Source organism: Notamacropus eugenii, chromosome 3 (assembly GCF_028372415.1).
Source record: "Notamacropus eugenii isolate mMacEug1 chromosome 3, mMacEug1.pri_v2, whole genome shotgun sequence".
NCBI classification, from domain to species: Eukaryota; Metazoa; Chordata; class Mammalia; order Diprotodontia; family Macropodidae; genus Notamacropus; species Notamacropus eugenii.
Genome location: NC_092874.1, coordinates 367,983,785 through 368,004,302, shown reverse-complemented (window position 1 = coordinate 368,004,302; position 20,518 = coordinate 367,983,785). Strand labels below are relative to the sequence as shown.

Here is a 20,518-nt window from a genome sequence, read left to right as displayed (position 1 = left end):
AAGATAATGGATGTCATTGATATAATGATGGAAGTTACCTCAGAGTTTAATTAAGAATATCTTAACATCCCTTTTTATATACTATATTTTCTTGCAGGTATTCCTATTTCCCAATACCCTTGTGTATTTTTTGTTTGTTTTGAAGCAGCAGCTCCTGTTATTAGCAGGGACTTCTTTAAAGAGAATATATATTGGTCTTAGCAGGGAAGACAGAAAGATGTCTATATTTAAAGCTGTCCCTAGTGAGGCTAGCAGGAAGGGTCTGGTGGCACTCAATTCTCTCTTGTCTTTTCTGATCTCTGCTTCAATATTTTCTCTATTTTTCTTCCTTGGGCTGTTGGTGCAGAATTACTGGATGCTCAAACTATTTTAGGGGAAACACTTTACTGAGTCTTTTATCTGAATCATATCCCTAGGCTCTGCAAACAGAGAAACCCGATATATCTGTATCAATCTCTTTATTTCTGGCATTAAGTCTGACCATATATATAAGTATAAATCTATCAACATAGATATGAATGTTGATTTAAATATATTAAGACAGAAATAAAGAATAGTATTTTCATGTGAAAGGGTTTTTCATAGAATGCTATTCTCTTTAAATATAGCTGACCACAGGGAAAGTATCATTCACAGTAATATCTTAACTTTATGGGCAGATGCAAAGGTGGTGCTAAATCCTTGACATCATGAGTATCATGTACATTTATATCTCCTAGTTATTTTGGTCTTATGTCTAACAGCTTAACAGCTTGCATGTTGAACAAATGTTTTAATAAATGCCATTTATTAAAGCTCACAGCGTGATTTTGAAAGTGATATGTATGAAACAAAAATTAAAAATGAGCAATTTTTATTGTGAATGTAATCCCCATGCAATTTCAAACTTGTTGTATCATAAAATATTCCTCACATTATTATGCATTGTGAAAAAAAAATTAGATATATTTTCATGTTCTCTTTTTTCTTTTCTTATAGGAATTGGCTTTTCTATGTCAGTCCTAGGCCCTGCTGTTGGATATGTGTTGGGAGGGCAGCTGCTAAAAATCTATATAGATGCTGACATGGGGAAAAGGCAAGTCAATGTATTTTAAAATTTTTTTCGCTGTTTTCCTTCTTCATAAGCTTTGATATCTTGAATCTTATACTTTCTCAGCATGACTGGTTTTTGACCCATTCATGTATTCTTTTCTTGTGGGGCTTTTATCCATGTTACCCTTTGAGTGTTCCTTCTACAAAGCATCCTCCCAGCATGCTAAGGGTGTCTATCCAGGTTGCTCATCATTAGGTGGATTCTAGTACAGCATGCCCAACTGTTTAACTTTATTCTCAGTGCATGACCATTCCGCTCACTTTTCCTGCGGCTCTTTGATTTTGTGCCATTCTTGTAAAAAATTTGTCTCTGATAATATCTTGAAGCATATTTATCTTCACCAAGTGCCTTTTCATATCCCTTCATGTGACCTGCAGTTTTGGTTCTTCAGAGATTTTATATTCCATGGTTCGATGCTATATAACAGTACCAAAAAAGGATAGTGGTTTTAAAATGATGAGTTTTGGTTTTGAGCAGAAGCTTGCAGTTATTAAAACTGCCTAGTTTCTCAAATGTATTCCAGCCCATGTTCCAATTTCTAGTAAGTTCTGTGTTCAGGATATTACAGGCATAAAAAGACAAAACACTCCCCCTCCCCATGTTTGCATTTAAAGGGCTTTCATCCTACTAGGGGAATACAAGAATAAAATATTCAGACATAAGCAACTACAATATAATTTGAGAGGGGAGGAAATAATCACTAGGGGCATCAGGAAAGGCTTCCCATAGGAGATAACACTTTGAGTGAGGGCAGTTAGGTGGTGCAGTGGATAGAGCACCAGTGCAAGAGTCAGAAGGACCTGAGTTCAAATCTCACCTCAAACACTTGACACTCACTAGGTGTGCGACCTTGGGCTAGTCACTTAACCCCAGTTGCCTCATCCTGGGTCATCTCCAGTCATCCTGATGAATATCTGGTCACTGGATTCAGATGGCTCTGGAGGAGAAGTGAGGCTGGTGACCTGCACAGCCCTTCCTCACTCAAAACAAAAGTCAAATGCAAATCACGTCATTGTCTGATGGCATGGTCTTCTTTGCCAAGGAAGGATGAACACACATAACACTTTGAGTTGAGCTGGAAAGAAAGTTAAGGATTCCAGGAGGTAGAAGTAAGGATACAGTGCATTCTGGGCATATGGAACAGCCTATACAAAGGTATAGTAGGGGAAGGAAATGAAATACAGACTGAGTCATGGCACATCAAACAGGGCAGTTAGGTTGGAATGGAGAATTGGTGAAGGAGAGTCCTATGAAATAATTTAGAAATGTAGACTTCAACTCTAAGTTGATGAATTTATATTTTATTCCAGAGGTCATATTGAACCAGAGCAGGTTCTTGGGCAGGGGAAGGACATGGCTGGGCTTCTACTCTGTCTTAATCAGACTATAGTTTACAAAAACTTTCCTATTTCTTTTTAATTTTCACCAGGGAGTCTCACTGTACATGTACAGCCCAATGTGGAGAGATTAAAAAGTAGTCAGTTAGCTTGTTGGCATTTTTGATGACATTTTCTCTGTAAAAATACTACCTACCTATCTATATTACCCCAACCCCCCTTCTCTTTCTCTCTCTGTCTCTCTTTCCAACTATACACAATTTGGCATAGTCCCCTCTTTTAAATATAGTCCATCAAGTCCTGTGCCCTCAAAACTGCGTCAGCAATAATAACAAACCATCTGTATGTGTATTTATTCTGGTCTGGCTGTGCTATACATCTTTCTTTTCATTGGTGCCATTTCTGTTTCCTTATGCAGTACACTGGAAACTAATCTTAGAATCTAAAGGTATTGGCTCCATTGCCATCAATGGAGAAAAAAGGTTGTTATGGAAACCTAAATAGGTCCTTTTCCCCCTAATGTGTCTGCTCTCCTTTTTTTATCCTTGACTGTTCTTGAGATGATCTGACTTAATTGGCTCTTGTGCCCAGCTTTCTTTAAACTTCTAATTTCTCCATTGCTTCTTGCTGTTTTTGTCATATGAGTTAAAACTCCTAATCTTCTACCATCTCTTGTAAGGCCTTCAAACAATATTCTACAATAAACCATGCCATTCTAGCCACACAATTGACTGAAAGGCTTAGAGAATATGAGATTTCACTATGCCTATTGTTTATTCACTATAGAAAAGCATTTGAGTCAGCAGACTGAAACCAAAAAAGTTTTTCCTTTATATAAGTCAAAGTTAAACAAGATTCTTTGAAAGATGTAACAAAAATAAATAACTTCGACAATTCCCTGTTTTAATATCATGTGAGATATATGCCAGGGAGACAGGCATAACTACCAGCACTACTTGCTTCTCTCATGGAAGAAGTCCAGCTGAGTTGATTAATTGAAGCAGAATTACTTAAAGATGGTGAGATTCTCCAGAAGTACCTATTTGCTAATGACATTGTGCTGATTACATCAAGTCTCTGAATTTTTCAAAGCTTTCTAAATAGAATACATAATTACTGGAAAAAAACTTCAGCTTAGCAATCTATGAGAGAAAACCTAGTATGTGAAGAATTTTCCAGACTATGATAATACCTCCAGGTGCTAGGGGACAGGGGGAGTCCTCCTATGAAGGGAAGAGTGGTACCTGAGGCCTCAGCCTTTCTTGCCCAGGGCAACAGACAGACTGTTCTGAAGGATATTCTTAGCAATCACAATCCTGAGTCTCAGTTTTGGGATGGTGATGGGGAGGCAGGGATGAGATCTGGAGGTGGTAGTGGAAGGATGAAGATTAGTTTTTAGAGACTCATATCAAGGAATTGAGGGTCTTCATCTTTTCACAGAATATTCTGAGGGGAGAGGGAAGGGGGATACTAGATCTCTGGAGGCAGTGGCTGTGAGGCCCAGGCATTGCACAAAGGAAGGACCCTGATCAACTGGTTCTTATTCAGTGATGGACAATTTCTCTGTTCCCTGCTCTCCTTATTCTCATGATTCTGAGGCATTGCAGGCTAAAGGAAGATCCTTTTCCCTCTCATTCTCCACCCACTTTCATTCCTATCCATTTCAACTCTAGTCCCTCTATAGCATATACATAGCTTTCTCTGTCTTCCCCTTCCATTGAACCCATTCTACTCTTAATAGATTTTTTTATTCTTTACTTTACAACTTCTCTTTGCATTACACTAATTTACAGCTCTCTTTACTTTACAACTTCTTATACTAATAGAAATCTGGATCTCCTGGAAAATTGTATCCTTTATTTCCAACTATCCCTTAAATTTCTAATTATCCCAGTCCAATCCAATCCAACCCAACCCAGTACTATGGGTCAGGAACTGTGCTAAGCATTGGGGATACAATTAGTAAGAAATAAAGCTAGTCCCTGCCTTTAACGTGGTTACGATCTGAAGGGGGAGACAACCCACAAAAAGAAGCAGGAAACCAGACAGGAGGATAAGGTAGCAGGGAGCATTGAAAGCACTCAAGGTATCAGATGCAAAGTGAAATGATCTGAGTGTGGTTTCTACCCTCTTTAAAGAAAGGCATTGGGTGGGGTTTGGTACTCTGTCCTTCAAACAGAAGGTAGAAGAGGCTGAGGGAGTGGAGTCAATCAAGGCTGGAGTTAGCAGCTTGGTGGTGAGTTTAGAAGTGACGAACTTATCCTGGGAGGGGCATCTTTTTTCCTGGGAGGTGAAAGGAGGCAAGATAGGAGATGCAAAATGGGTTGAATCCAGTTTCTGTCCTCTATAAAGGTAGAGTCAGTCTTCCTGTCCAGTTCTATCTGTTCTTATACTTTGTGACTTAATATATGTGCGTGTCCCCTCAAACACCTTGACCTCCAAGTTCATCATCATTCTTAGCTCCCTATGATCTTTATCTTTGCTCTACCTTCAGCCACTCACAGAGTGAATGAACTTTCATCTTTATATTAAAGAATTCTGAGTTTCCTCTTCTCTAAACTTAATTTTCTATTTTTTATAACCCCTCTTCTCCAAAACTCATTCTGTATATTCACCATGATTTTCATGTTCTTCCATGATTCCCTGTTCTCTCAGTCTGTCACCTTCATAGCCCTGCCTCGCTGGTTGACCAGTAATTTCTTACACTATCAACTTCCCTTGAATCACTTGTTACAGACCATGTTACCTTGTCAAATGTTAGGCTTGGATTACCCTCACCATTTATTTTAGATTTCCCCTACCTTCTCTGGTGGTGCAGTGGATAGAGCACCAGTGCAGGTGTCAGGAGGATCTGAGTTCAAATCTCACCTCAGACACTTGACACTCACTTGCTGTGTGACCTTGGGCAGGTCACTTAACCCCAATTGCCTCATCCTGGGTCATCTCCAGTGCTCCTGATGAATATCTGGTCACTGGATTCAGATGTCTGTGGAGGAGAAGTGAGGCTGGTGACCTGCACAGCCCTTCCTCACTCAGAACAAAGTCAAGTGCAAGTCATGTCATTATTTCTTTGATGGCATGACTTTGATGGTCTTCTTTGGCAACAAAGGATGAACACGCACACACACACACACACACACACACACACACACACACACACACACACACACACACACACACACACCCCATTACTATTCATTTTCTATTGAATGCTCTTGGAGAAAGTCACATAATTGTTCTGTGCTCAGTATAAACTTATGTTTGTTACCTAATCTTAATTTGACTCTCATTGCTGTATAATAATTCTTTTATTGTTTCCTGATTGACTTTATATTACATTCTTGAAATAGTTATTCCAAACTTCTTTTTTTACATGCTACCTTATGTAACTCAAGAAAAGACTTCAATTATCCTTTTACTGGGTAAGTGGTGGCCATTTTTGTGAAGTCCTTCTTCTTCAGTGCTCCATTCCTCAAAATATCCCATCTTAGGATCCTCCATTTTCTCCCCTATTAAGTTAGTCTTTGATGAAGTTGGTTAAATTAAAGCTAAGGTTGTTTCTTTAGTTCCCTCCCCTCCCCTTCCTTTCCATCTCTTCTGGGAATTTGATTATTTCCTTTCTCTCTCCCATCTTTAGTTTCTTGGGGTATTATCTTCTCAACTTTTCAGAAACATCCCCAGATCTCTTCTACCCTTGGGAGGAAAAAAAAACCTTTCACATGATCCTTTACAATTTCAATCTATGGTTCTTCAGTTAAAAAACAATTATTGCTGCTTTAAAAAAATCATTTTTACTTCTAAATGACTCCCCCTCTGCATAGAACCTTCTCTTGTAACAAAGAAGTACAGCCAAACAAAAACAAATATTCATTGGCAATATGCGATGAGAGAAAGGAGGTATACTTTGTCTTATTTTGAAGGTTTTCTTATTTTTTTAATGTTTATTTATTTTTAGATTTCAACATTCATTTCCACAAAATTTTGAGTTCCACTTTTTCTCCCCATCTCTCCTCTCCCTCCACCCCATAACACCTTGCATTCTGATTGCCCCTTCTATCACACCCCACCCTTCCCTTATCCCCATCTTCTCTCTTTTCTTGTAGGGCAAGATAGATTTCTATACCCCATTACCTGTATTTTGTATTTCCCAGTTATATGCAGTAACAGTTCTCAACACTTGTTTCTAATACTTTGAATTCCAACTTCTCTCCCTTCCTCCTTCCTGACCCATCACCACTGAGAAGGCAAGCAATTCAGTACAGGCTATATATGTGTCATTTTGCAAAAGACTTCCATGATAGTCTTGTGGTATAAGACTAAGTATATTTCCCACCATCCTGCCCTGTCCTTTATTTATTCTATTATCTCATTTGATCTTGTTCCTTCCCAAAAGTGTTTACTTCTAATTACTCCCTTCTCCCATTTGCCCTTCCTTCTATCATCCCCCCACACCCCACTTGTCCCCTTCTCCCCTGCTTTCCTGTAGTGTTAGCTAGATTTTCATACCAAATTGAGTGAGCATGTTACTCCCTCCTTAAGACATATGTGAAGAGAGTAAGCTTCAGTTTTCCCCTCTCACCTTCTTCCTTTTCTCCTCCATTGAAGAAGATTTTTCTTATCTCTTTTATGACTTATAATTTGCCCCATTCCATTTCTCCCTTTCTCCTCCCAATATATTCCTCTTTCATCCCTTAATTTTAGTTTTTATAGATATCATCCCTTCTGATTCAACTCAACCTGTGCTGTGTGTGTGTGTGTGTGTGTGTGTATGTATGTGTGTGTGTGTGTAATCCCTCCACCTACCCAACTACTGAGAAAAATCTCAAGAGTTACAAATATTATCTTTCCATGTAGGAATGTAAACAGTTCAACTTTAGAAAGTCCTTTATGATTTCTTTTTCCTGTTTACCTTTTCATACGTCTCTTAATTCTTAATGTTTGAAAGTCAAATTTTCTCTTCAGTTCTGGTTTTTTCATCAAGAATGCTTGAAAGTCCTCTATATCATTGAATCATTGTTTTTTCCCCTGAAATATTATACTCAGTTTTGCTGGGTAGGTGATTCTTGGTTTTAATCCCAGTTCCTTTGACTTCTGGACTATCCTATTCCAAGCCCTTCAATCCTTTAATGTAGAAGCAGACAGATCCTGTGTTATCCTGGTTGTATTTTCTCAACATTCAAATTGTTTCTTTCTAGCTGCTTGCAATATGTTCTCCTTGACCTGGGTACTCTGAAATTTGGCTACAATATTCTTAGGAGTTTCTCCCTTCAGGTCTCTTTCAGGAGGTGATTGGTGAATTCTTTCAAAATTTATTTTTCTCTCTGGTTTTATAGTATCCAGGGCAGTTTTCATTAATAATTTCATGAAAGATGATGTCTATGCTTTTTTTTTTGATCATGGCTTTCAGGTAGTCCCATAATTTTTAAATTGTCTCTCCTGGATCTATTTTCCAGGTTAGTTGTTTTTCCATTGAGATATTTCACATTATCTTCTATTTTTTCATTCTTTTGGTTTTGTTTTGTAATTTCTTGGTTTCTCATAAACTCATTAGCTTCCTTCAGCTCCACTCTCATTTTTAAGGAGCTATCTTCTTCAGTGAGCTTTTGAACCTCCTTTTCCATTTGGCTAACTCTGCTTTGTAAAGCCTTCTTCTCCTCATTGGCTGTTTGGACCTCTTTTTCCAATTGAGTTAGCTTATTTTTAAGGATGTTATTTTCCTCAGCAGTTTTTTGGGTCTCCTTTAGCAAGCTGTTAACTCACTTTTCAGGCTCTTCCATGGCCTGAGACTATTGCATATTTATTTTGGAGGTACTGGATGTAGAAGCCTTGACTTCCTCTGACAGTATGCACTGTTCTTCCTCATCCAAAAAGATGGAAGGAAATATCTGTTCACCAAGAAAGTAACTTTCTATAGTTTTATTTTTTTCCCCTTTTTGGGCATTTTTCCATTCAGTTACTTGATTTCTGAATCTTTTGTCAAAAGGAGGGTCCTAGTGCTCCTCCTCACCCCAGGACCTTGCTCAGGGATGAGATTCAGATCAACTGCTGGATTCCCTCAGGTGCTTTAGGAGGAGTGCTTCACAAATGGATGCTTCAGCTGTCACCACCACTGCCTCCACTGCCACCTGGGGCCGCTGCTAGGGGGAGACCCTGCTCCCCTCTCATCTAGTTGGGAAAGCCCTCTCACTGATCTTTGAAGCTTTCTTTGGCACTTATGGGTTGAGGGATCTGAGAACCTCCACTGCTACTGGGGATTCTGCTCCGGAGGTCTGTTCTGGTACTGTTCCTCCTGGTGCTGGTGCTGCGTGGCCAAGGCTGGGCTCTGCTCTGTGTCCCAAACTGTTGGCCTTCCAGGTTGCCTTTGAATGGAAATCTCTTTCACTCTGTTGTTCTGTGGCTTCTACTGCTCTAGAATTTGTTGAGAGTCATTTTTTATAGGTATTTTATGAGTTGTGGGGGAAGAGCTAAAGTATGTGTGTCTTTCTACTCTGTCATCTTGGCTCCGACCCCCAAGGTACACTTTATCATGAGAAGTCCAAAATCACATTTGGTCAGTGCATTGATCAGAGCTGTGAAGATGAAGATGTTTAACATTCCCATTACATTATTTTGTTCATTATGTAAATTGTTTTTATGGTTCTGCTTACTTTACCAAACTTTCCTAAATTCTTCATAGTTGTGATTTCTTATGTTGCATTAATATTAGTTATGCCCACACAATGGGCAACCATTTTGTTTCAGTCTTCTGCCACACCAAAAAGTAGTACTCTAAATTCTTCTGTACACAAATGACCTTTCCCTCTGTTTTTGACTTACTTAAGTTATATACTAAGTAGTAGTGCCACTACATTTGACAGTATATATAGGTCAGGAAATATTGTGAATCCTAGTTGTTTTCCCAGCTGTTTTGTTGGACTTATTTGGAGCTCCTTCAACTAGTCTGCTAATCAAGCTTTATCCTTTAGTATGCCGATCTTCTCATAATACTTCCAGCTTTTAGCATTTATTTTTACATTTTTACCAATCTAATCTAGCTATACTCCTGAAAAGGGCTTTCCACATTCATTGTTTCAATTTCAATATTTCCCACTCACTTTTCAGTCTTTTCCAATCATTCTTTCAACTCTAAACATTCACGACTGTTTTACTGATAAATCAATGGCCTTTTCTCAGTCTTCATTCTACTTGACTTTTGTGCATCTCTTGACATTATCACCTATGCTCCCCTTTGTATTGGATACTCTCTTGGCTTCCATGACACTGCTTTCTTTTTCTACCAGTTTTCCCAATACTTTGTAACCCCCCTTTTTGGATTAACATTCTTCTTTTACCCATGATGTGTAGACATTCTCCAAGACTTTGTCCTGGACTTTTTCCTCTTCTCTTTATACTCCCTTGACAATCTCCTAAGCCCCCAAAGGCTCAATAAAGTCAAAACCTGTATCTATAATAAAGTCCTAATTTCTCATTCCATCCTGCATTAAAAACTACTTTCTGGACATCTTTAAAAGAGAACTCATTATATTTGCCCCCAAACTTATCCCTCCTTCAAACTTCCCCACTTCCCACTATTACAGATCTGACCATATCATCTTTATCCCCCAAAGTCTTCATGTCTTTCTTTTGCTTCTAAAATATAACATTCTCAGTCTAGAATCAAGTTTATTGCAATTTGGTTCTCATCTATCTTTTTAGGCTTATTTTATAATCCCTTTCTCACACTGGTCAAGCTGGTCTGTTAGCTATTCACCATATGTGAAGTTTCATCTCTGGTTTCCTTGCCTTTGTATAGGTATGTCATTAAAGCATAGCTCAGATGCCATCTCTTATATGAGTCCTCTCTGAATCCTTCCAGTTTTTTCATCACCTTTCTCTTGAGATTACTTTTACTGTATTTATCCTTTATATCTTCTCTGTATATATGTTGTATTTTTACATTACAATGAAACTCTTTTGAGGACTGGACAATTTTTTTTTCTTTAAATCTCAGTGCCTAGCACAGTGCCTTGCACATTAATAAATCTCATTATTTCAAACTAAACTGAACTATATGAATTTGGATTGATGACTCATAGAGCTGTTTCTTCTATCTGTCTCTGTCTATCTATCTATCTAGTCTTAGACAGACATAGCAGGTGGACAATCAGTTTGGCACAGAATTAGTAATGAAGAGATTAGGTTGGATCGATGTCAAATTGCATAGTTTTATGACTCCAAGTTTTTTCCTGAAAGTAAAGCTCGTATTTTTACATCCGATTTTTTTAATGTTGTTCTATAACTGTAAGTCATGGAATACAATCTCCAAAGGATTAAAGTTATAGGTTACCCAAAAGGCAATGGAATGGTGCATTGCTTGGGGTTAGCAGAATCAAACTTACTATCAGTAAAGTTGCAGGACAATCTGTGAAAAGGATATCATCTAAGAGATTGTATTATGAGAAAAGAGGTAGGTAGATAACTTAGCAAGAGTTAGAAATAAGTGATGGATAGCTTGTGTATTCCACTGATATTCATTTAATATCAAGAAGCCTCTTTTGTGAGAGAAGCTTTATAGGAACACATGGAGATGTCACATAAAAAGAGAAGGCATAGGTAAGTTAGGATTTTGACCATTAGAAAGAATACTTAGATCACATCACAGTTATCACATCATTGAAATAAGGTGGTGAAATGGTTTTTTCTCCCTCCTAATAACTATTTGATCAGAATTCTTTACCTTTCAGTTTTTTTTCATTTCCCTTTCCCCTTTCACGTTCTTTATCCTGTTAGACTTTCTCCTTAATAAGTCATGTTTATGTTCATCATAAGGTGAAGGGGTTGTATAGCACTCCCTTGAAATGATAATACTTGTTTCCTTAGGAGTATGAGAAAGCTAACTGCATTTTGCTTCTATCTTCTTGGTTTTTTAAAAGCAGAAACACCAATATTAATATAGTTTCTCTTGTAACATGACCAATTTGGTCACGAGACAGGGGTCTAAGTATAAATTAATAAGAGATTCAATCTAAAAACTGCCATCCTTAGTTTCTCTACTCCCCTTCCCACCACCCTATCAACACTGCAAACTATAAAAGTCAAAGCAGACTGCATGAGGCTGAAGAACAAGGAATTCATCATGCACATACATATGTGCATTTTTTTCTCTAAAAGACCTGGAAAAAAGCATAAAAGGCATGTTTATCAAATTTGTATATGACCTAAAGGTGGGAAATGTAGATAGTATATTGGATGATAGAGTCAGGGATCTACCCTCTTCTCCCTTCTCTCCGTGCCCTCCCTCTCCCCCCCAAAACTGCAAATTTTTGTTAGGCCACAGCATTGGGCTGATTCTAATAAAATTCATTAAGGATAAATGTAACGTCTTACATTTGGGTACAAAAAAATCAACTTCACAAATATGACAGGAGGCACAGTTAGCAGTTATTGTTAAAAAAAAATCTGGTGCATTTAGTGGACTACAAGCTCAGTAAGAGTGAGTAGCTCAATGTGATCATGGAGTATATTAAGAAAGGCACAATTTCCAGGAATAGAGGGGTGTGTGTGTGTGTGAGATAGTCTTGCTCTGCTCTTATCTGTCATAATGTGTTTGGTTCTGGGTGCTGTGGTTTAAGAAAGCACTTTGATAAGCTGGAGAGTCTTTAAAGGAGCAAAATCAGGATAGTGAAGGGCCTTGATTCTATGTCAGATGAGGAATGGTTGAAGAAATGGGTGTGTAGATCCTGGAGAAGAAAAGACAGTGGGGACATGATAGCTATCTTCTCCCATTTGAAGATTTGTTTGTGGAAGAGGGACTAGATATATTCTGTTTGGCATTAATTGGAAGAATCGGGAGTAAGGAAGAGAATTTGCAAAAGCAAAATTGACATCAGATGTCTGAACAAATTTGCTGACAATTAGAAATGACCAAAAACGGAATGGGCTGCCTTTAGAGGTGGTGTTGTCCCCTTTTGTGGAGGTATTGAAGGAGAAATTGAATGACTTGTTGGATGTAATGTAATGGAGACTCTAACCCTCATATATGGGTTGTACTACATGGCTACTAAGATCTCTTCCAATGAACATAGTCTGATTCTGAGTAGTCATGATACTGTGGATGAACCTTTAATAAGACATGGGTTTTTTGCTGGCCACACTGGGGGAAAATTCAAATGACTTTCAGGTCAATATGATGGCTGTCTTATGATGCCAGGCCTAGAGGCCTGTGGGCTACCCGAGTCTTCTTACCTCACCTCCCGAGGTCTTCAGTTGGCCAAACCGGATGCTCATATGAGAGAAAGGACGTTCCAGAGTCGAACAAGGGTTGAGCTTTATTTCAGGGTCTAGTTACAAGTGCAGGGGATTCTTCCTTAGGAGGGATAGAAGAATCTCCCAAGGAGGCAAAGATCTTACGATAAGAGATTGGAAGTAGAAGTACAAGCGGGGAGAGAGGGGGAGGGGAGAGAAGGAGAAGAGGAAAAGCGGAGCCTTGTGTCCTCTTTGGCTCCTCACGTGCTAAGAGAGCTTTCAGGCTTCCCTGATCCTACTTAACTCTCCAGCAGCATAGTTTGCATCTAAATACCGTGCTGTTAGGTAACTAGGTGTGCTCCAATCTGGGATAATCTAGAGGGCGGGGAGATCTCTCTCCCATCATGTTTCTCATGGGAAGAGGCGGAAATACACGAGATAGCTCGGTTCACCTCGATTCCCAGCCGTTTCCTGGGGGGGTCTCGTGAGAGCTCTAAGATTTAGAAGTTCCCACCTTTACCCGCCCGAGACTGTCCACACGGAATTGAGCTTCCAACCCCAACATTATGATATTTTAATTTTTTATAATTCTGCCACTGAGATACCAATATTTAAAGAACTTGTATTCTTTAAATATTTTTGGAACATCATTTAAAATGAGTCATTTAAAAATGCAATGGTTTTAGCTTTTTACCTTTATGAACAATTTTACTGTAGTCATTTACACTGTAAAATATTATAAAACTATAATTATGCTAAGTATGTTTCTGGTAAGAAACTAGAAGTAATTATTCTTTTTTTCCTATTAAAGCACTTTTATCACTGAAGATGATCCCCGCTGGCTGGGTGCATGGTGGATTGGGTTTATTTTGTCCTGGTTCCTGGCGTCGTCTTTGATTTTGCCTTTTTCTTGCTTTCCGAAGCATTTGCCAGGTAAGTGCTCAAAAGTGGTTCTTTAAACTAGAGAAAGTTTTCCTGATTGTTAATAGCAGCTATATTTATTTAAGTCTCAGAATAAGAAGTAGACCAGTAAGAAATTCCTGAATGAAGAAACTCCCTCTGTGAAATATAGATTAGCACCTTCTCATAACTTCTAGACTTAGAAAGCTGCTGGTATATGGAAAAGTTAAGTTCCTTGGCCAGAGTCACACAGCATGTGCCACAGGTAGAACTTGAGCTCTGATCATCCTGACTTTGAGTCTGGCCCACTAGCCATTATCCCACACTGGAAAATTCATTCTGTCTTCCATGCTGAAACTTAGTGTCCTAGTTCTATGCAGATCAGGGTATGAGAATTATAAACATTGTTGTGAAACATCTGTCATTTGTCAAATTTGATCTCATTCCTAATGTAAAGCAACATGACTCTTTGTATACCAAACTTCCATTAGTGAATTTATTTCTCTTCATTTACCCCTGGAATCTTGTGTGTGTGTATATATGTATGGTGGGGATGGATGGGTGTGAGGATGGTTTAATAAGATAGGCTACTAGTGGGTGGCATGAAGATATAATCTGAGATCTGATTATGCTTTATGGAAAGTGGAAAGAGGATTATGTCTGTACCATCAATTCCTTATCTGGGAGAAAGGGGGTAGATGGGATCTCAGACAGCTTTAGTGGTAATTTCTTCTGTTTCCAAGAGGGGTATATGATCTATCTACTACCTACTCAGATATCTCTATATTAGGGATGTGAAGTTTAGGGATTCAAAACAAAGGAAACTTCCCTGGTAAATGGGGCTTGGTACCCTTTATCTGATACTTGCCAATTTCTCTTTTTTCCACCAAACATTTATATTTCTATTTATACAAAAAGCCATAATATATATCAAATAGTGAGCAAGCCCTTCCATCTATGCAAAAGATGACAAATCAGACAAATCAGAGAAGTTCTACAATTTAGACTATAACAAAGAGTATATAAGATTAAATGAGTTCTTGAACTCAGAGTGAGATAAGGTCTCAGTTCAAGCCAGGAAAGAGAGAACCATCTTACCTGGGGTAGGTCCCCTCTTGGAACTTTGTAGAGACATACCCCTGGAGTTCAAGGAGCATGAGGTGGCCAACTCATATGTCTGTGAATCCAAGGGCACATATCAACCATTTGAAAGTTGCTCTCCTATCCAACTCCTTGGATCTCATTTTTCCAATTGTGTCTCCAGCCTCTCCCCTCTTCCCCAAGTCTGTTAAAAAAAATTGAAGTGAATATGAATGCAATGTTGACACATCCAACAAAATGGTAGAATCACTTACTATAAGCCACTTCATCTCTTTTCCCCCAAAAAAGATAAAGAAAGAAAAATGATACATGAAATGAAGAAGAGTTAAATCAATAGTAGGAAGAAGACAAACTTGTCATACAGTAAAAGCCTTTATGAAGTGGCCCTGAACTGTATTTTTTTATTTTTAAGAAACATGTTTATTTTTGATTTTCTTTTTAAATTTTTGAGTTCCAAATTCTAGTCCTTCCATCTCTCCTCTACCTACTGAATAGGCAAGCAAAATTATATAAATTATACTTGTGAAATCATGCAAAATATTTCCATTACATGCAAAGTATTAGCCATATCAAATCCCCCTCTATCCCCAAAAAACCCCCACAAAAAACAAAACTTCAGATACTCTTCCCTTAACCCTCCTCAGGGGGCAAATTCTGTTTCAATCAATTCAAGAGGAGGAGAAGAGCAGAAGCAGAAATTAGGGTTGAGTACCAAAGTAGGCAGCTGTGCCAGTGCTGAAGAAAGATAGACTGGAATCCAGCTGAGGCCAGGGTTATCCCTGCTGAGGATCAACAGGGTAGGGACCTAGGCTTGTGAACTGTATGTTTCCCAACGTAAGAAGGCTAAGGCACACCTAAGGCTAGAAAATGAGAGAGGAATTTTTTTAAAAGATCAAAATTCTAAAAAAAAAAAAAAAAAAAGGATGAAAAATCCCTTAATAAAAGCTCCAAAACATAAGCAGATAAATCCCCATGGAAGATACTAAAACCAGAAAAATAATGAATAATTACTCAATGACAGTAAAAAGCTTCTTTAACAATTATTATCATAAGAGGAAGCAAGTCAACCAATGTCTGATAAAATACAGTATCTTCTGAACTCCAAAGAGAGCTTGGAATGAGAAGAAGAAACTTTATAGTGACTCAAAAGTGAAATCAGAAACAAGTAAGTCATAGAATTTTCATTTCGATGCAGAAGTTTTTGGGAAAAATGAATTCAATGGATTGTAAAAAAAAATATCAATGCACAATGGAGAATCAATCCAAAGAAATGAGAAATCTACAGATATGGGATGTAAATATACTGAAATGGAGAACATCTGGCAGGAGAAATAAAAGACAATAAAATTGTAAGGGCATATGAGTTCTATAAATGAAAAATCACTGATCTTGAAGATACTATGGGCAACTATAATTTAGACAGAACATGTCAATTAAAATGTCAGAAATAATACAAGAACTTTTCAATGCAGAACAAAGCATCAGTGTCCAAAATCCATAAACCTTCTCTTGAAAAAGAAAGTTCTCCTCTTTAAATGCCAAGACATATCCTGATTAAACTTTACTATTCCCGTGACCAGCTGCACATTTTGCAGATGCCAGGAGTAAGAGTCTCAAAAGATAAGATCATTTGAATGGCACAAAACTATTCTGTAGGCATGAGAAATCTCCAAAGGAAGCAGGATGTTATGTTCCCAAAGCAAAGCAGCTTATTGCAATTCCAGGGATATATTTGGAAAAACATTTATGAATAGAATGTTATATTTGACTTCTAAGGAGAAACCTTTGGTTAGCTACTCCTACCTCTGTAGCTAATGATTCCCCACCATTGTACTTCTTATTAACAATAATTAGCTCTTACCAAAGGCATTTACTTAAATGGCATACCAAGGATGATCATTGCTAACCTGCATACAACATTCATGGGAAGGGTTAGTTCAAATTTTATCTACAACGATGATGAGACATACATTAAGGACATAAATATATTTGCAGAAGAATAACTCAAAATTCCTGATATTTTAGAGTCTGAAAATCTTTCTCTCTTCATAGGGTCCTCACATAGTCCAACTTGAGTCCAACTTGCTGCACTCTTGCTATGCCATGCTCTCAGAGTTTATTTCTTTCTCTGTCACTCTTCACTGGAGCTTGATGTGAAGCTTTTTCCTATCCTTTGATGGTTCCTGCATATCAATGTTTCTTTTTATTTCTGCTTGGATACATCGTAATGAAATATTGCTTCCTTGTAAGAAACAATGGATATGGTGCACACAGAGAATCATGGGAAGATAAACTATGAAATGATGCAAGGAGAAGTAAGGAAAATCAGGAAAACTAGATTCAGTTTAGCACAGGGAATATTCATTAAATAATTATGAAGATTTTCAGCTGGTTTCTACCCTTATACTTAGTAATTGCTTAGGAAACGGACTATAAGGGATTAGTCAGAAAAATGCATATTATTGTGGCCTGGAGATGGGGGAAGATGAGCCAAGGGGGAGGAATGGCCAAAGAACTATGTCACTAGATCTCAAGGCTTTCAGTTCATTGAATGTCCTCTGCCCCCTCCACCCCAATAAATTTATCATTTCCATATGAGATTTTGTCCATATAGATATGGACAACAGTTGCCCGGGGTAGATAGTTATGAATGCATTGTGATGCGCATTGAAGGAGGGAATCTTACACACGCATGCATGCAGACATACTACATAATGCATTCAAGAACACATCCATATAGGTCATACACACTTATGTGCATTTGTATATAGCCCAAGTGTATATGTGTCTCTGCAGATGGATATAGATAGATATAATTACAAACAAGTTACCAGTGTGTGACTTTAGAAGTTTCAATATTGGAAGTTCCCCGTGTTGATTCTATTAGTGTATAGCAAAAATGACCATAAAAAAATAACTTGTTTTCCTAACAAGCTATTGTGAATAAAGTATTTTCTAAATTATATAGAAAGGAGTTATTGTTCCTGTGTTTCACCATGATTTCTGAAGAATTTGATGATCATTTCTGATATCACAGATCCATCAAAATGTCAAAGTATATACGCAAGGATATATTTCAGGATGGTGCTGAGCTATTGAGGACACAAAGACAAAAATGGAGCTGTCCCTATCCTCAAGTCACTTACAAATCCAATATACTATGAACATAGATAAGTAAATGCAAGGTGACAAAACCATGGTATTGTTTCTTTCACAATTCTGCAGTACCATGAAAATGAAACCATTATCTGTACTCCTGCTTCAAACCATGGGAAGTTGATATGTACATCTCTATATATAAGCTTATTTTTCCAAGTAATCGATATAATTTAAAAAATAGTCTATTATTTTTCTATATAAGCCACTAATACATTTTGATCAGTGATTTTTCTCTAGGTTCTGTTGCTGTTTTGCTACTATTTCATGATTAAATTAAATTAAATCAGTGTTTTATCAGCATTACTAGTAACAAAAGAATTAATGACCAAAATCACACAAGCTAGGTTTATAAATGTCATTATTTTCCAAATCCAGAGTTGGAACTTAAAAAGTAAAGGTAGACATCTTTAAATTGTACATTCTTCTGCTCATGAAGTTAAGAAGAGAGGAAGAGATATTTGAAAAGAATAAAAAAGACTATTAAGAAAAGAGGGGTCAAGACTGAGTTTATAGTTGGGTTGAAGAGGGTTTCATGTAAGTCTACAACTTAGTATTTGTGTTGTCTTGGGCAAGTCACTTAAATTTTTTGGAATATAGTTTCCTTATTTTCCAGCTAACAGGGTTGGGCTTGTTGACTTTTAGACTTTTCAGTTTTAGATCTATGACTCCAAAGTATAATCTCCAACACTGACTTTAGGGCGGCTAGGTGGATAGAGTGCCTGCCCTGGAGTCAGGAAGATTCATCTTCCTGAGTTCAAATCCAGCCTCAGAAACTTAGTAGCTGTGTGACCCTGGGCAAGACACTTAACCCTGTTTGCCTCAGTTTCCTCATCTCTAAGATGAGAAGGAAATGGCATAACACTTCAGTATCCTTGCCAAGAAAACCCCAAATGGGGTTCATAAAGAGTCAGACATGAGGCCACATGGGTGCAGCCTTTTGACTAAGTCCTAGTTTTATAGAACAAATCCTTTTTCAAGAGGATGACCTAGATGATGCAAATCACTCATTTGGTTGGAGCTGTGACTTATTCCAAACTACCTGACTGGTTCATAGAAATCAAGCATTTGTTATAGGGCATGTTATTTTAAAGTCAATGATGTGCATAAAGAGTAAAGCTGCATACTGCACATATGGTATAAAATACATTTCTGGTTATGCAGGCACAGCAGAAATACAGGCTGGAAAAATTTCTCAGACCCATCAGAATGAAAGTGGCACAAAGACTACAGACGAGAATTTTGGGAAAAGCATTAAAGATTTTCCAGCTGCTCTTCAGGTAAATTGAAATTTTGCATAATTTATCTTCTCTACTAAAAGAACTTTGTAAATACTCAAGGATAACCCAGGCTCTTCTCCTGTTCAGTTCTGGCCCAACTTGGTGTCTTTTTGTAGTGGTTATCATACACACACACACACACACACACACACACACACACACACAGAGTCACAATATGTACATGCATGCAAAAATACATGTAGACATAGGTAATATACACTTCTGTGCATGAGTGTATAAGCAGTGTGTATATGTGACTATAGATAGATACAGATATAATGTTAATATAATATATAATATAATATATGGATATAATGTTAATATAATAAGTTGCCAATGTGCATTATTAGTGCATCAATACTGGAAGTTCCCCATGTTGATTCTACTAATCTGTAGCAAAAAACAGCCTCCTTCCTTATACCACCCTCCTAACCAAGCTAACCAAATCAAGTGCTTTCTGAACTATAGAGAAAGGAGCTATTATTATTTCACCATGAGTTCTGTAGAATCAAAATTGCAGATGAGATAAAAGGAAATAAAAAATATATATCTAATTTTAAATAGGCTGCAGCATTTTAGCAATGATGGTATTATCCGAAAAAAAATTGGGGTTAGCTACATAGGATGAGTCTGGATGGACATGGAGAATATTGCACTGGAATTCATGAATTATTCAACCAGAGAAAGATTCCCCAGTGCATTGTATAATAGATTTGTAATAGAAAATTTATGTAGAAATATGGGCAGGAACCTATTGTAGGAGTAGAAGAAGTTCCTACGTCAGTGAGATCATGAAGCCATCAAGGTGTGAAAATATTCAATTTTTGTGTACAATAAGACAGTTCAATGTAGGTTTTGGAATGGTGTAACCACAAGGTCAGGCTTGTGCATTAAAAAGATTATTTTTGCAAATGCTTAAAATGTAACAGAGAAGAGAATCAGTCCACAAACATTTATTAAATGCTTACTATGTGCCAGGCAGAATACTAAGTGCTTGAAAGGCAAAAATATACTCTTTGCTCTTAAAGATGTTACATTCAATGGAGAGGAGAAAACATGAGAACATATAATAAGAAGTAATTCCAGAAGGAACTGCTAACATTTGAGGGAGAGGAAGGGACCAAGAAAGCATTCTTTCATAAGGTGGTATTTGAGTTGAGTTTTAAAGGAAGTCACGAGGCAAAGGTGAGGAGGGAGGATATTCCAATCATGATTGACTAAATACGCCTACCTGAGAAATGAGAGGGATAACATAAACTCCAGAGTTGCTGCATCATAGAGCTTGGGGTGGAGTGAAGTAAGTGGAAAAAGACTGGAAAGCTAGAAAGGTATAGGTTATAAAGGGATTTCAAAGTTAAAAAAGATTTTCTATGTGAGACTTGCCAATACAGAACTACTAAAGTATGATGCTAAAGTTGAGTTGACTG

At 37.6% G+C, this 20,518-nt stretch overlaps 1 protein-coding gene across 1 annotated transcript in view; it reads left to right on the top strand.

The window, feature by feature from the left end:
• Nucleotides 1-20,518, top strand: part of LOC140496951 (solute carrier organic anion transporter family member 4C1-like) — a 106,190-nt gene that overhangs the window by 47,395 nt on the left and 38,277 nt on the right. Inside the window, exons 4-6 of the mRNA XM_072597372.1 lie at nt 979-1,075; nt 13,466-13,587; nt 18,976-19,091. Of these exons, the coding sequence (XP_072453473.1) occupies nt 979-1,075; nt 13,466-13,587; nt 18,976-19,091 (335 nt within the window). The remainder of the gene's footprint in view (nt 1-978; nt 1,076-13,465; nt 13,588-18,975; nt 19,092-20,518) is intronic.